At 53.4% G+C, this 12,826-nt stretch overlaps 1 protein-coding gene across 1 annotated transcript; it reads right to left on the reverse strand.

Moving 5' to 3' along the window:
• Nucleotides 1–524: 524 nt before the first annotated feature.
• Nucleotides 525–6,247, reverse strand: EAH_00017650 (hypothetical protein, conserved; the record flags this gene model as incomplete). The annotated part of the gene is made up of 3 exons (XM_013397610.1): nt 525–4,730; nt 4,901–5,020; nt 5,159–6,247. 3 exons carry the CDS (start codon nt 6,245–6,247, stop codon nt 525–527), a joined length of 5,415 nt encoding a protein of 1,804 aa, XP_013253064.1.
• Nucleotides 6,248–12,826: the final 6,579 nt, after the last annotated feature.

A 12,826-nucleotide genomic window follows, 5' to 3' on the forward strand; every position in this document is an offset into this window, starting at 1 on the left:
CCCCCCCCCCCCCCCTGCAATGTCACTGCAGCAGCACGCAAGCATCCTGCAGCAGCGCTGCAGCAGTCTTTCCTTCAATCGCTTCGCCGTGCATGAATGCCGCCTAACGGGTGCAGCAAACTCGCGGGCCTAGTGTTCTCAAAAAAAATGCCTCTTCGGCACGAAATGCTGTGGCGCTGGCGCCCCTGCAGCAGCACAGCATCAGTCTTTCTGCTGCTGCGAGCGTTCGGGTGTCTGCACACTCCCAGATTAAAATGGAGGCAGATTAGCGACCGTAGCGCCGCCATTACTCGCTGCCTGCTTCCCTCCCCGTAGGCCCCCCTCACGCCCAGCAGGGCCAACCCAGCAGAGAGAGGCCACCCTGCTGCTGCTACCGGCAGCAGGGCGGAAGTGGCAACAAAATACCTCTAGAAGAAGCTCGCACGTGTTCTGTGTCAGTGTCGTCTGCACTGCAACGTTCCGGGCTTGGTGGTGAAGCGGGGTGCACTGTTGCTTCTTTTGCGACTGCGTTTTTGGGGTTTCATTCAGTCATTCAACAGTGCAGCAGTTGAAAAATGCGTCTGTTGCAGCTCCAGCTGCTGCTGCAGCAGCCGAAGCAAACGGCACCGCTGCTGCAGTCTAAAGCTTCTTGCCAGCTTCTCCTCCGCCCCGTAGTCCTTACTCCCCAGCACCTTCCACTGCTGCCTGTTGCTGCCCTCTAGCCGCCCCCTTCTCTGGGTGAAGTCTTTGTTTCGAGGGACTGCTACAGCAGCTGTTGTAGCAGCACTAGCAGCCGCAGGTGCGGTTGCAGCTGCAGCAGCAGACAGAGCTTCCTGCTGTATGCATGTTTGACGATGGCTGCTGCTGCGCCTTCTTTCACGTGCTGCGTGCGTGACATATGTGCTGCTATGTTTGCTGTTTATCTTCCCCTCTCGTCTCTCTGACACCCTTTTGCCGTTGCTGCTGCCGCTGCTGCAGCGCCCGCCATGTTTGGGGGGTGTTCTCCCTCTGTCTTTTTTGTCTTTCCTCCCTTCTTTCTCCTTCTTCGCATTCCGTTTTACAATTTGAGCCTCATCTGTACCTCTTCGTTCTGGTATCCTGATTCTTCTGCTGCTTTCGCTACTGCTTCTGCTGCTTTGTCTGCGGGTCCGCCGCCCGTGTCGGCATTCCTTGGAAGGCAGATGAACAGCTGCTGCGAGCATTTGCAACAAATGCTGACCTGATGCTTCCTGGTGGTGCTGCAGTGGCCTTTGCTCCTGCTGCTCAGCTGCTGTCACTTTCACGGTTGGTAGTGAGGCCACTTGGACTCCAGCAGCCAGGTCCGTACTTGGCTGCTGCTGCTCTCGCAGCAGCAGCTGCAGATAGGCGGGTTGAGGCTGCTTTCCCTGTTCGTGCTGCGGCACGTACAGCTGTTTGTGGTGCTGCAGCAACAGATGCTGCTGGAGACAGCCCGAACATGCCGCAAGTGCAGCAGCAGACACAGAAGGGCTAACGAAGGGAATCTGCAAACAGTAGCAATGGTTGCTGTTACTGCTGCTGTTGCAGGTTGGAAGCGGCTGCAGCACACATTCCTGTGGAAAGTGACGAAATGCCTGCGGCACTTCGCAAGTAGAGGACGCTTCTGCTGCTGCTCGCTGTAGGGCCGCTGCTGCAGACGCGAAATTAGCAAACATTTGGCTGCCCCTACATGCGTCAACGCGGTCAGCAGTTACTGCAGCAGGTGCAGCTACTGCAGCAACCGGGGCAGATACTGTGGAAGCACGAGCAGCTACTTCAACAGCAGGAGCAGCTCCTGTAGCAGCAGGAGCATCTACTGCAGCAGCAGGAGCCACTATAGCAGCAGGAGCAGGTGCTGCAGCAGCAGGAGCAGCTACTGCACCAGCAGGAGCAGCTCCTGTAGGAAGTGAAGCCGTTACTGTAGCGGCATGAGCGGCTACTGCTTCACTGGGAGCAGCTACTGCACCAGCAGGAGCAGCCACTGCACCAGCAGCGGCAGCTACTGCAGCAGAAGGGGCAGTTACTGCAGCAGCAGGAGCAGCTACTGTAGAACTAGGAACGGCTACTGCACCAGCAGGAGCAGCTGCAGTTAAACTAGGAGCAGCTGCTGCACCAGCAGGAGCAGCTACTTCAAAAGCAGGAGCAGATACTGTAGCAACAGAAGAAGGTACTGCAGCAGTCGGAACAGCTACGGCGGCAGCAGGAGCAGCTTCTTCAAAAGCAGGAGCAGCTAATGCAGCACCAGGAGCAGGCACTGCAGCAGCAGGAGCAGGTACTGAGGCAGCAGGAGCAGCTACTTCAAAAGCAGGAGCAGCTACTGAGGCAGCAGGATCAGCTGCTGCACCAGCAGGAGCAGCTAATGCTGCAACAGGAGCAGCTGCAGCAGCAGGAGTAACTAATGCAGTAGCAGGAGCAGCTACTGCTGCAGTAGGAGCAGCCGCTGCAGCAGCAGCTACTCCAAAAGCAGGAGCAGTTAGAGCAGTTGCTGCAGCGGCAACGGGAGAGACTCGTGGTGCAGCAGGCGCAGCCACCTCGGAGACAGAATGAGTTGGGACAGCAGCATCAACGGCTGCAGCAGTAGGAGCTGTGATTACAACTGCGGGAAATTCCACTGCATTTGGAGGTATGGCTGCTGTTGCTGCCGCTTCTGGTGTTGCTGCACAGGCAGCTGCGTCAGGTACGCCTGCTACCTCCAGCCGAGCCCGCTGTATTGTTGCAGCGCAAGCGAGAAGAGACTCAGCAGCATCTGTGGCAGTAATCCCCACAACGCCGCATGCGTCCACAGGGCTTGTTGACGCTGCGGCTTGCATCTCGTCACTCTCAACAGCATCCGGGTCTGCTGCAGATGCTCCTGTAGCTCCTGATGGCAGCTCAAGAACTACCGCCTCTGAACCCGCAGCATTGGCGTTACCTGTTGCTGATGCTACTGTATATCCTACAAATTCGTTTGGTGTTGAATTCAACTCTGCTACTGGGTCCGCTTGAGCTGCTTGTGCTGCTGCTGCTCTTGCTGCTGGTCCTGTTGCTCCTGGTGCTGCTGAATTAATTAGTGCCGGAGACGCCGCAGCAACCTCGTCAAAATTCTCCGTTGATACAGGATATCCTGTTACTGCTGTCGATTCTATTAACTGAGGTAGTTGTGCTGCTGCTGCATCGTTGACCCATCCCCCGCTTGGTGATTCGGGAGCATCCTGCTCTCCCTGCTGCTGCTGCTGCGACTGCTGCTGCTTTTCCTGCTGTTGCTGCAACTGCTGCTTCCGGAAAGATTCTGTTGTAGCATGGTTCTCCGCGGTTACGAGCTGAGCTGTTTCCTCTGTGGCAGCTCCAATCATGTGCTGCTGTTGCCGCTGTTGCTGTTCATCCTCTTGTGATCGAACCCGCTTTGCTGCTTCATCCCCATTGTCCCCACAACTCCCGTCAGGGCGCAGGCGTGCCGTCTCGTCCTGTTGCTGCTGCTGTTGCTGCAGTTGCTTCTGCCCTACCAACGGCTTCTGTTGCTTCTGTTGCGAGGGCTGCGCTGCTCCGGCCTCTCCCTTACGCTGCGGTTCCACCTCTCGCTGCAGCGTCCAATTAGCACTTATGCTTCGGTATCTTTGGGGTTGCCGGTGCTGCTGCGCCAGCTCGTGCTGCTGCTTTACCTGGCGTGTCAGATCATCTACGTAGTCAGTGTCCCTGTGACGCTGCTGCTGCCGTTGCTGCTGCTGTTCTTCCTTCGGCGACTCTGTCTCAGACGCAGATAGGCCTTCTTCGCCTAGTCGCCGGCGTCGCTGCTGCATCTGCTGGGGCAGCACCTGCTGCAGCTGTTGGGGAGAGGCATCGAGGGCAAACTCCGAGGGAGACCGCGGGTGGCAGGACGAGTCAGGGGACAGGCGGAAGAGGAGGCTGTCATTTAGAGGCAATGCCTCTGCTTTTGTTGCTGCTGTTGCCGTTGCTGCTGCTGCCGCTGCTGCTACTGTCGTTGTTGCTTGTACTGTATCTGCTGCTGTCGCTGCTGGTGCTGCTGCGTCGTCTTGCACAGCATCAGCCGCAACAGACGAATCCAGGGCAAACTGTGCGAAGGGGGATTCGCAAAAATCTGCTTCTGCTGGCAACTGCCTTTCAGTCACCCCAAATGCAAGTTGCCGATGCTGTCTTTGCTGCTGTTGCTGCAGCTGCTGCTGGTTCGAACGAGAATGACCTTCCTGCGACTGCTCAAGGGCACTAAGGGTGAGACTTGGAGGCCGCCGGTCGCCGTGTAGCCACAGCACTGGCCCTTTTCCAGCCGTGTGCTCCTGTTGCTGCTGCTGGTGCTCTCTGCAGTTAGCGTCTCCCCCAAGCAGAGAGGCGTCCCGGGCTTCTTGTGTCTCCTCCAGCAGTCGCTCTGAATCTCGCGACAAAGACGGCGAATTGTTGCACGCTGCATCTTTTCGCTGCCTCCTGCACGAGCATCGGCGTGTCCTGCAACAGCAGCGGCATCTGCTGCTGTTGCTGCGGTTGCTGGTGCTGCTGCTCCTGCTGCTGAGGAGCCCAAGGCGTCGCTTGATACGAGCTATGAGTTCCTCTGGCCTTGCGTTTAGAATAATGTCCTCCTCTAGGCCGGTTAGGGCAGCAGACTCGGGAGCACTGTCTCTTCGGCTTCGTCGCTTTGCTGTTGCTGGCGCTGCTACTGTTTTCGTGGGAATGTTGAAGATAGACGACCCGAGAGTCACGCCGGCGGAAGAATCCACGAGAGACTGGGAATCCTGAAGCTCCTTGGGCCCGTCTTCCAGCAGAAACTGTGCAGCGCCAGCACAACAGCAGCAACATAGCAGCAGCGCATCAACAGCAGCGGGTTAAGCAGTTCAGAAACAGCCCTGCACAGGGCTACTGCGCAAACATAGTGTGCCCTGGAATTTTTGCACTGTGGTTTTAATCATTAAACAGGCAGAAGGTCAGTGCCACTTACCGCAGAAGAGCAGTTGAGCCACTGGCTTATCAAAGACTCCGTCTTGCTGCTGCCACTGCCTTTGCTGCATCCAAGCAGCAGCTCTCTATTCAACCCTTGCTGCAATGACGCTCCTCCAGCCTGCAGCACCAGCAACGTAGCACTATATCATCGAAAACATAGTGCAAGCGGAGCATAATTTCCGATAAAGACGCATGCGTCTGATTCTGCAGCTGCAGGTATGGCGGCAGCATGCACGATATAGGCAAGGAGCCCTACGGTATTAAAAATGTCTTCTGCCTTCTCTGCCTTCGCCTTGGGAGACACGGTACGGTCGAGGGAGGCAGACGGCGTCTGATCATTCCCCAACTTCCTGCGGTCCCTCGTGCTGCTGTTACTGCGAATGCTGCCGTTGCTGCGGCTGCGCCGTCTGGTACGCCCTGGCCGTTCCCCGTGACGATGCCTGCTTTTGTTGACCTTTTTGAACGTGCTGTTGGTGCTGCTGCTGCTGGATCTGCTGTTGCTGCCAGAGGCGAGCCTTCTTGCTGCGCCACTGTGCTTTCTGCTGCCGCTGTGTTTGTTGCGGTGCTGCAGTCGCCGAGAGGTTCGCGATGTCCGGCGGAGCCGCTGCCAACCCCAGGGGTTGCTGCTGCTAACCTCGCTGTTGTTGCTGCTGCTGCTGCTGCTCATCTCTGCGGCCACGCGTCTTCGCACGCGAGAAACGATTCTTTCGACAATGTGCTGCGGGGTGTCGCTGTCAAGAATGCTGCTGTGGGGCTCTATTGGCGTGCCGTTGTTGCTGCTTTTTGTTTTCAGTTGCGTTGTTGTTGCGGCTACTGCTGGCGCTGCTACAGTTACTGCTGCTGCCCTGGCATTTGCTGGTGTTGCTGTTGCTGCACGGAGAGCCTCTCTAGCGGACAGCATCCTGCACGCTGCTGCTGAGACGCCTGTCGCACCACGAGCCTCCTGCTTGGCGCTGCTGTTGAGGGAGATGGGGGGTGCAGCGTGAAGACTGTCATTTCCCGCTGCAGCTGCTGGCGTCCGGACTCCCCTTGCTGCTGCTGCTGCAGCTGCTTCTGCTGCAGCAACCCCCTGTGGAGCTGCCGCGTCGCGCGCAGGCAGTGCCCGTCTGCCCTCTATTGCGAAGATAAGACGTACACCGCCTAGGTCTTGATTTTTATGTGCAAGAGGCCTCTGCAGCACCTGCGACGGCTGCAGCTGAGGGTGCTGCTGCTGCTGCTGCCTTGAAGCATGCCTGCGCTCTCGCCGGGCGAATTCGGTGCGGGCCTCAACACGCCTTGCCGTTTGTGCTGCAGCAGCATCATCGTTGCTGGCACTGTTCCTCCTCTGAAGTGTACCGCGTCGCATTCGAGAAAAAGTTGCACTGCTGCTGCCGCTGCTGACCCCGTGGGCTGGGGCTCCAGCGGCAGGCAGAACGTAGACCGATTGCCCATCCGCATTCATCTTCTGTCGCTGCTGCTGCTGTTCCTGCCGCAGCAGTGGTGACGATTTGGAGAAGTGCACTGCATTCTACTGCATGCCATGCTGCCTGCTAGATGCTACTGCTACTGCTGCTGCTGTGGCTGGCGGCCATACACTAGCGTTGTTTGTGGAAGGCATTCCTCCGCTGCAGGTGCTGCTGCTGGTGTGTTGCAAATTCAGTCTGGACCCCCGGATTCTCGGGGTATCATGCCGCTTCCCAAACCGAAAGAAAAGCAGCAGTCGCAGGTGAGTTCATCTGTCAGCCGAGAAGCTTCCGCTGCAGCTACAGGGGCCGGCGCAGTTCGGTTGCACCAGCAGGGGACCCGCAATAACGCAGAAATGGCCTAAGACGCGGTGCTAAGGTGCGTGGACAGACAATGAAAAACGCCCCGAAAATGGTGACGTGCTGCGTAGCTAAAATGAGCAGCAGATGCCCCGGGGCCTCGTGGGCCCCGCTAAGGTGCTGCAGTTTTCGTACACTTGCCAATTTCTCTAAATATAGCCACTTTCACAGACGAGTGTGAGTCTGGTGTTGGGTGTAGAGGCCCCTAAGCGTACTGTCAGGCCACCAGGAGATAATTTTACGGGAGCAAGCGGTGGGGTCTGTGGGAATCTGTGTTCCTACGCGTGTACTAAACATTCCAAAGACGGTGCCGAAGAGCTTTGGCACACAAAAAAACTGAAAATAGTGCAAATTGACGGGGAAAAGTCAAAAAAAGATATAAAGTCGAGGCTAAGTGTCTAAGGAGGAAACGCAGGAAAGGAGGGCCCCAGCACGCGTGACGACTGCAGCCGACCAACACTAGCTTCCCTACAGGAACCAGAGCGTACGACAACGGGATATACAGGGACAACTTGCCCCAAGAGAAACAACTGGCGGTGTTAATTAAGCCTTTGACACGCAATAAAAATATTGTTCCAAGGCTCTGAGTTTGCACTCGAACGAAAATGCCCTTACGTGCTGGCTCCTTAAGTTCAAGCAGAAACAAAGACGGCGCTTGATTGCTAACTTCAAGCCCTTAAAGCCTGGGACCCAAATTTTAAATTAAGGGAGTAGGTCTTATACTGTAACCATGTGAAGCTTGTACAGGCCTATGCCTATGGAGGGCTATGCAGAGAGTGGTGTACTATCAACATAAAAGGGAATTATTAGGTGAATGGGGTCTTGCGGCTAAAGTTGCCAGTCTGCTTCTCACCTGAATGCTTCCACGGGAAGTGGGAGGGGGTGGGACAACGTCAAGAGATGCCGAGCACTATTACTGAGTCCCCCAATGCACGACTGGTGTGGACGCTGCAGGAGTTGCAGTTGAGAGTATTTACTGTGCAGAATAAAATAGATGAATTAGATATACTAGAGTATTGTGTTTATTAATCCAAAGTGAGCGTCTGCAGAAGAATCACGCAAGAATTCATCTCGCTGCTTGCTGTAGCTTGCCTATTCAACTATTCGGCTGTTCACTAGTAAGTCACATGGCGAGTGCACTGGCGTGAGACCTATGTTGCAGGCCAAGCACATTTTGAATCGCCAAGAAACCTGCGTTTCCACATAAGATATAGCAAATAATTACCAACTCCACGTATGCCTATGCACACCATAACGATACCTGCCAGGCGCCGAGTCGCTGCCTTCAGCACCGCTGTCCTCCACATCCCGTCAGGAAGGCAAATAACATCGATGCGCTTCATCGCAGCATGGTCCAACTATTCAGCTACTCAGCAGTTTAGCAGTAAGCCGAATGACAACTGCATTGACATACCACCGATGTGCCGTGGTAAGCACATTTTGCATTGCTAATAATCCTGCTCCTCCACATTCGCAAAATGCAAACCAACCAGCAGCCACGCTATTCCCCTAGAGCGGTGCCTTTGCTCTAGGCTGGGGAGCGCTGTTACCGGCATTTGAATACACGTCTGTATTTTTGGTGCAATTGCAAGTATAGGACCAGACGTGTTGTGTGGGGAATTGAGCCCAATGAACGGAACAAAGCGTATAGACAAGAAAATGCTTACCTGTTCAAATGTAGGAGTGAATTTGCCACAGGGGGGCATCGACTCAGGATTCGTCACATAATCCTTTGGCAGAAAGGCTGTAAACGATGCAGCTGAGGCGCAGCGGTGCACGAACTAGCCTGCCAACTGCATTGATGGAGACGGAGAAAACCTGGCAAACAGGAATAAACGCGCAATGGCTGGGCAATAATTTTATTATTATTCCTTTTTCTGCATTGCATTATTTCTGTAATATGTCCCTTCCTCGGTTGCCCGCTCCATGGACCCTCCGCCACTTCCCTCTCCAATATTTCTTGGAAGATGAAACGGGATTGTCTGCATGGCAGTGCTTAGGCGCCAATCCAAACCAAGTCTACTAATAATTCTCCCTCTGCAGTGACTGAGGCAGGCTTGGAAGGCGGATGTTCATATCTCAAGTCAGTGTTGTTTATGGGGAATGAGAAAAGGCTCCTAGCAGTGCATGCTTTTAGTCCGTACCGTAAATCCAACCTAAATTCGTCGGGAAGTTTTGTAAGGCCTATCTGTGCGGAAGCTCGTCGTTGTGATGTGTGATGGTGCAAGAGCTCTTGTCGAGCTCTGGTTAAAATTACGGAACCATTCATTCAATTACTTCCAATGATGCTGCCAACACGCACAGCTCGTGTGGGGAAAGCTCAAAAAAAATTATGGCATTCATAGCCACTAAAATTCCCCTACTGGCTTGCTCCACGTCGTCAACGCACTGGGCAGAAAGGAAAAAGTTTCACTTCTGAACTGTCACCGGCCTAACAGCAAAACTTAGGAAGAGACTCGCCGGAGGATTTCGTCCTCGAAATCCTGTCGTAGTTCAGAGGCATTTGCCCTAGCCGGCTGTTTCAACGAATTGTCCTTGCGATTGTTGCAAATCTTCGATAATTCCATAATCTTCTACGACAACCCCCTCTGGGTTCTTACAAACGTTGGTGCCGTCCAGTTCGTTTAACCCCTCCTTTTCTTGAGGGGGAGGGCCTCGGCCTGCAACACGTCACCGGAGTCAACGAGGCTTCTATTTCAACTGATAGTCCATGGTAGCGACGACGTTTCCGGCGATGACCCCTTCCACCCAAGCTCCTAACCGTCCTTCTTTGTTTATCCGGCTCGTCTACTTTCACTGGCAGGGCTTCGACGACGAAAACTGCCACGCAGGCAACCCTGGGAGTGAAGGAGCCGACGGGGCAGATTAGACACACCAACTTGCAAGGTCGACCAGAACTCATAATAGTCAGATGCCATACTGGTTGCGTTGAGCAGCCCCGTATAGCTAGGAGCCGTTACCTCGCGTACCGCCATTACCAATGTAGAGACTGCACTAAGCAACAGTTGCCGCTCCGGTTCCCTCAAAGACCACAAGGCGAAAACGGCTGACAATACATCGGCTTCCAGCAGAGACCCCTTCTTATTGGCGACCTTCCCATGCTTTGTGCTTTGCAGACTATGCAAACTAGTACTAGCCAAAGGCGCCCATTTTTGATTTTTTTTATTTTGTAGGGCTTGCAGAGTAAGGGGAGTATAGCTTAACCACGACTACACGTTGGGGCCTGCGCTCGGCACACTGTAGTGCTTTGGGCTCAGGATGCACGCCAACTTCTTGTCTCTTAGCCGCAGTTCCTTTCGAAGTTCAGTTATGGGTTTGGCTTAGCGCCCCTTCCCCTTTTTTGCGGCGAGAGCTATGAACGACCCGTTTGTGGAGGACTGGCTGCTCTGTGTACCACCTTAAGGTGTGTAGAAGTGGTTAGCCGAGCTGAACTAGTATTCTGCATCCTTCACATCTCCTTGCCTAACCCACCTGTTCAGCAAGTTGTCCCTCCGACTGTCGCAGATCAGGTGGCTGGGCAAAATGCTTCCCCACTATGACGAGATTTCGAGAACGAAATCCCCCACTGAGTCATTGCCGTGTAGCCGGCCAAATTTCAGAACACGAACTTGTCCTTTTCTGAATTTCACTTGCTCGTTTGCGCCCCCAGGATACTAAAATCCAGGAAAGAAAAAGTTTCTTCTACGAAATTTCGCCGGCTGAACGACAAAACTTCGAGGACGGTTTCTAATAAGCGGCATAATGGGCATCAGCAACAAGGTCCCCACAACGCACAGCACCACGAGCAGAGGCAGCAGTTTCACACACCCTAGCTAGCTCGGACTTAGCCACCTCCTCCAATATAATATGTTCCATCATTTGGAAGTTAATGACTGGACAAATCGTGCCAGGTCCATACGCTCCTGCAAACCCGCTCATCGCGCAAGTGACCCAGCGGGTTGCTCGCTCCGACCCGGTGGCCCCGAAGGCCAAGGCCAGGGCCCCTTCCACTTTCAAGGAATGGGAATCAATACCGAACGTTTCTTCTAGCTCGTATCTGCAGTTCACGCTCCAATAAGGTAGGTGCAAAGCAATTGTCTGCCAGCGAGCTAGCGACAGTACAAACGAACTTCCCGAAGATAACCTTGAAAATGTTGAGGGCTGCCATGCGTTCAATTCCAATCTTTGGGCGTCCTTGAATCCCCTTGCAGTCTGTCCATGGGGAAGCCTGTTTAACTCAAGCCCAGGCGGTGCATTTCCCATTCCACGGAAGTGTCTCCGGTAACACAGAATTCCTGGCAACAATGGCTGCACCGCCCACTTCGAGGTACCGTTTGCCCCGGTATCGTGCACGGATTAAAGTTTGCTTTGCGGTGCTGCAACGAATGAACCTCATTCTACTTTGAGTTAGCAACTGGCTTCTACGACTATATCTGTGTGTGTACCTGACATGGGCCGGAGCTACTTGACTAGCCTAGGCCGCTGCGCCACCAACTTGATCAAGCCCAAGGTCTGGTGCGACTCCCCGAAAAGGAATACCAAATTTCTAAAATGGGACCTTCCGTAAAGTTTCCAGCAACCCGTCCATTTCAGACACTGCCTTGGTTGGCAGTTCTTTTTGGGTCTTGATTCCACAATACTAGCAGAAGAGTATTATATTATAGTAAGTGAACAATTCATCAGAGCATTTGCTATTGAACAGTTCACGGGTAAGCGCTAAAGCCACTACGTTGCCCTACCCAAAGCTGCAATGCGTCGTGTCCAGTGTTCCTACTCCATACTTAATGTGATCATCGCAGTGGGCAGCCACTACGATGTGCACCCCAAAGCTGCAATGCTCCGTGTCTGGTGTTCATACTCCTGACTTATTGTGGCCATCTCATTGGGCAACCTGATGTTAGCCGAATGCTCACCTTGAGTGAAGAACTAAAATTCCCGATGATGAGCCCACGCTAGACCACTTTTTATGTTGCGCTGTTGTCCCGTCACACCTGTGTAAACAGCAGACTAGTCGGAGCGTACTCACTACAAAAATCAAACTCCCAGTCTCTAACGAGTAATGCGAGACGGGCAATGATGCTCTGTACAACGCCACAATGTATACTTGCTTGCAGATGGAAGCAGACGGGAAAAAAGTCAGTTGGAGTGCAACGACCCAACCTATTGATGTTCATGTTTCCCACGGAGCATAGCAGCATGTAATGTAGTAAGATGATATTACTGCTGCCATGATGCAAGTAAAGAGATGCATTCATTGACCAGGGCAATCTGCAGGAATTCTGCATTAACACCGCTTGGCCAGCTAAGTAGGGCGGTGAGCAACTCCTGAAACTTAAGGCATGGGGATTAATGCCCACCTATTTGCTCTACAGTGCCGCACTCGCAAGTCTGCACCGTTTGCGCGCCATGTCCTTCAGGAAAGACTTACATTAAGAAGTCTCACGAATGCCCCTTCTGCTCAAGGCTGGATGTTGTCAAGAGAACCCTTTACACAATTCAAGGGGAACCGAGAGAGAAATGTGCCTCACCTGCGGCATGGCAGCCTTGATTTGTGATATTGGACCAGCGGGTGCACTGCCACGCTCAGTGAGAGAGCCTTAAGCCTGCTGTAATATGATAGCATTTGCCTTGCAAAGAATAATGCTGGTAGAATATGTTAAATACTCTACCTTGTCTACATAGGTATCAAAGAACTGCGAAATTCCTTACTATATATAGTCCCGTGCAAGCGAAAGTCGTTGTCCAGCAAAGCACCAGGTAACATTCTCACTTTCTGGATAAGCATGGGGGCTCTCACGTTCACCCACCATCTTCCCCGGTGCATACTTCAGCCAACTTGAACGTGGATGATAGATCAGTCTGAAAGTGCTGGCCAACAACATAGGGCCCCTGCTTCCTGCAGTACATTAGGTAGCTCTTAAGCAACACCTACGTACATTTACGCTGGATTTCCAGTGGTGACTGGTAAAAATGCCAGTGAGTGCCAATGCAACAAACACCATTATCACCTTTCTGAGTTGCAAATGGTATCAGCTCTTTCCCTGGTATATCGTTCTCAACTGATACATCGTTAGAGCCAACTCCAACATTGCAGATATATCAGTTCATAAATTTAAAAAAACGCTACAGGCTTCCCCAGACTC

The sequence above is a fragment of the Eimeria acervulina genome, genomic scaffold (assembly GCF_000499425.1).
Source record: "Eimeria acervulina Houghton genomic scaffold, Eah_scaff113, whole genome shotgun sequence".
NCBI classification, from domain to species: domain Eukaryota; phylum Apicomplexa; class Conoidasida; order Eucoccidiorida; family Eimeriidae; genus Eimeria; species Eimeria acervulina.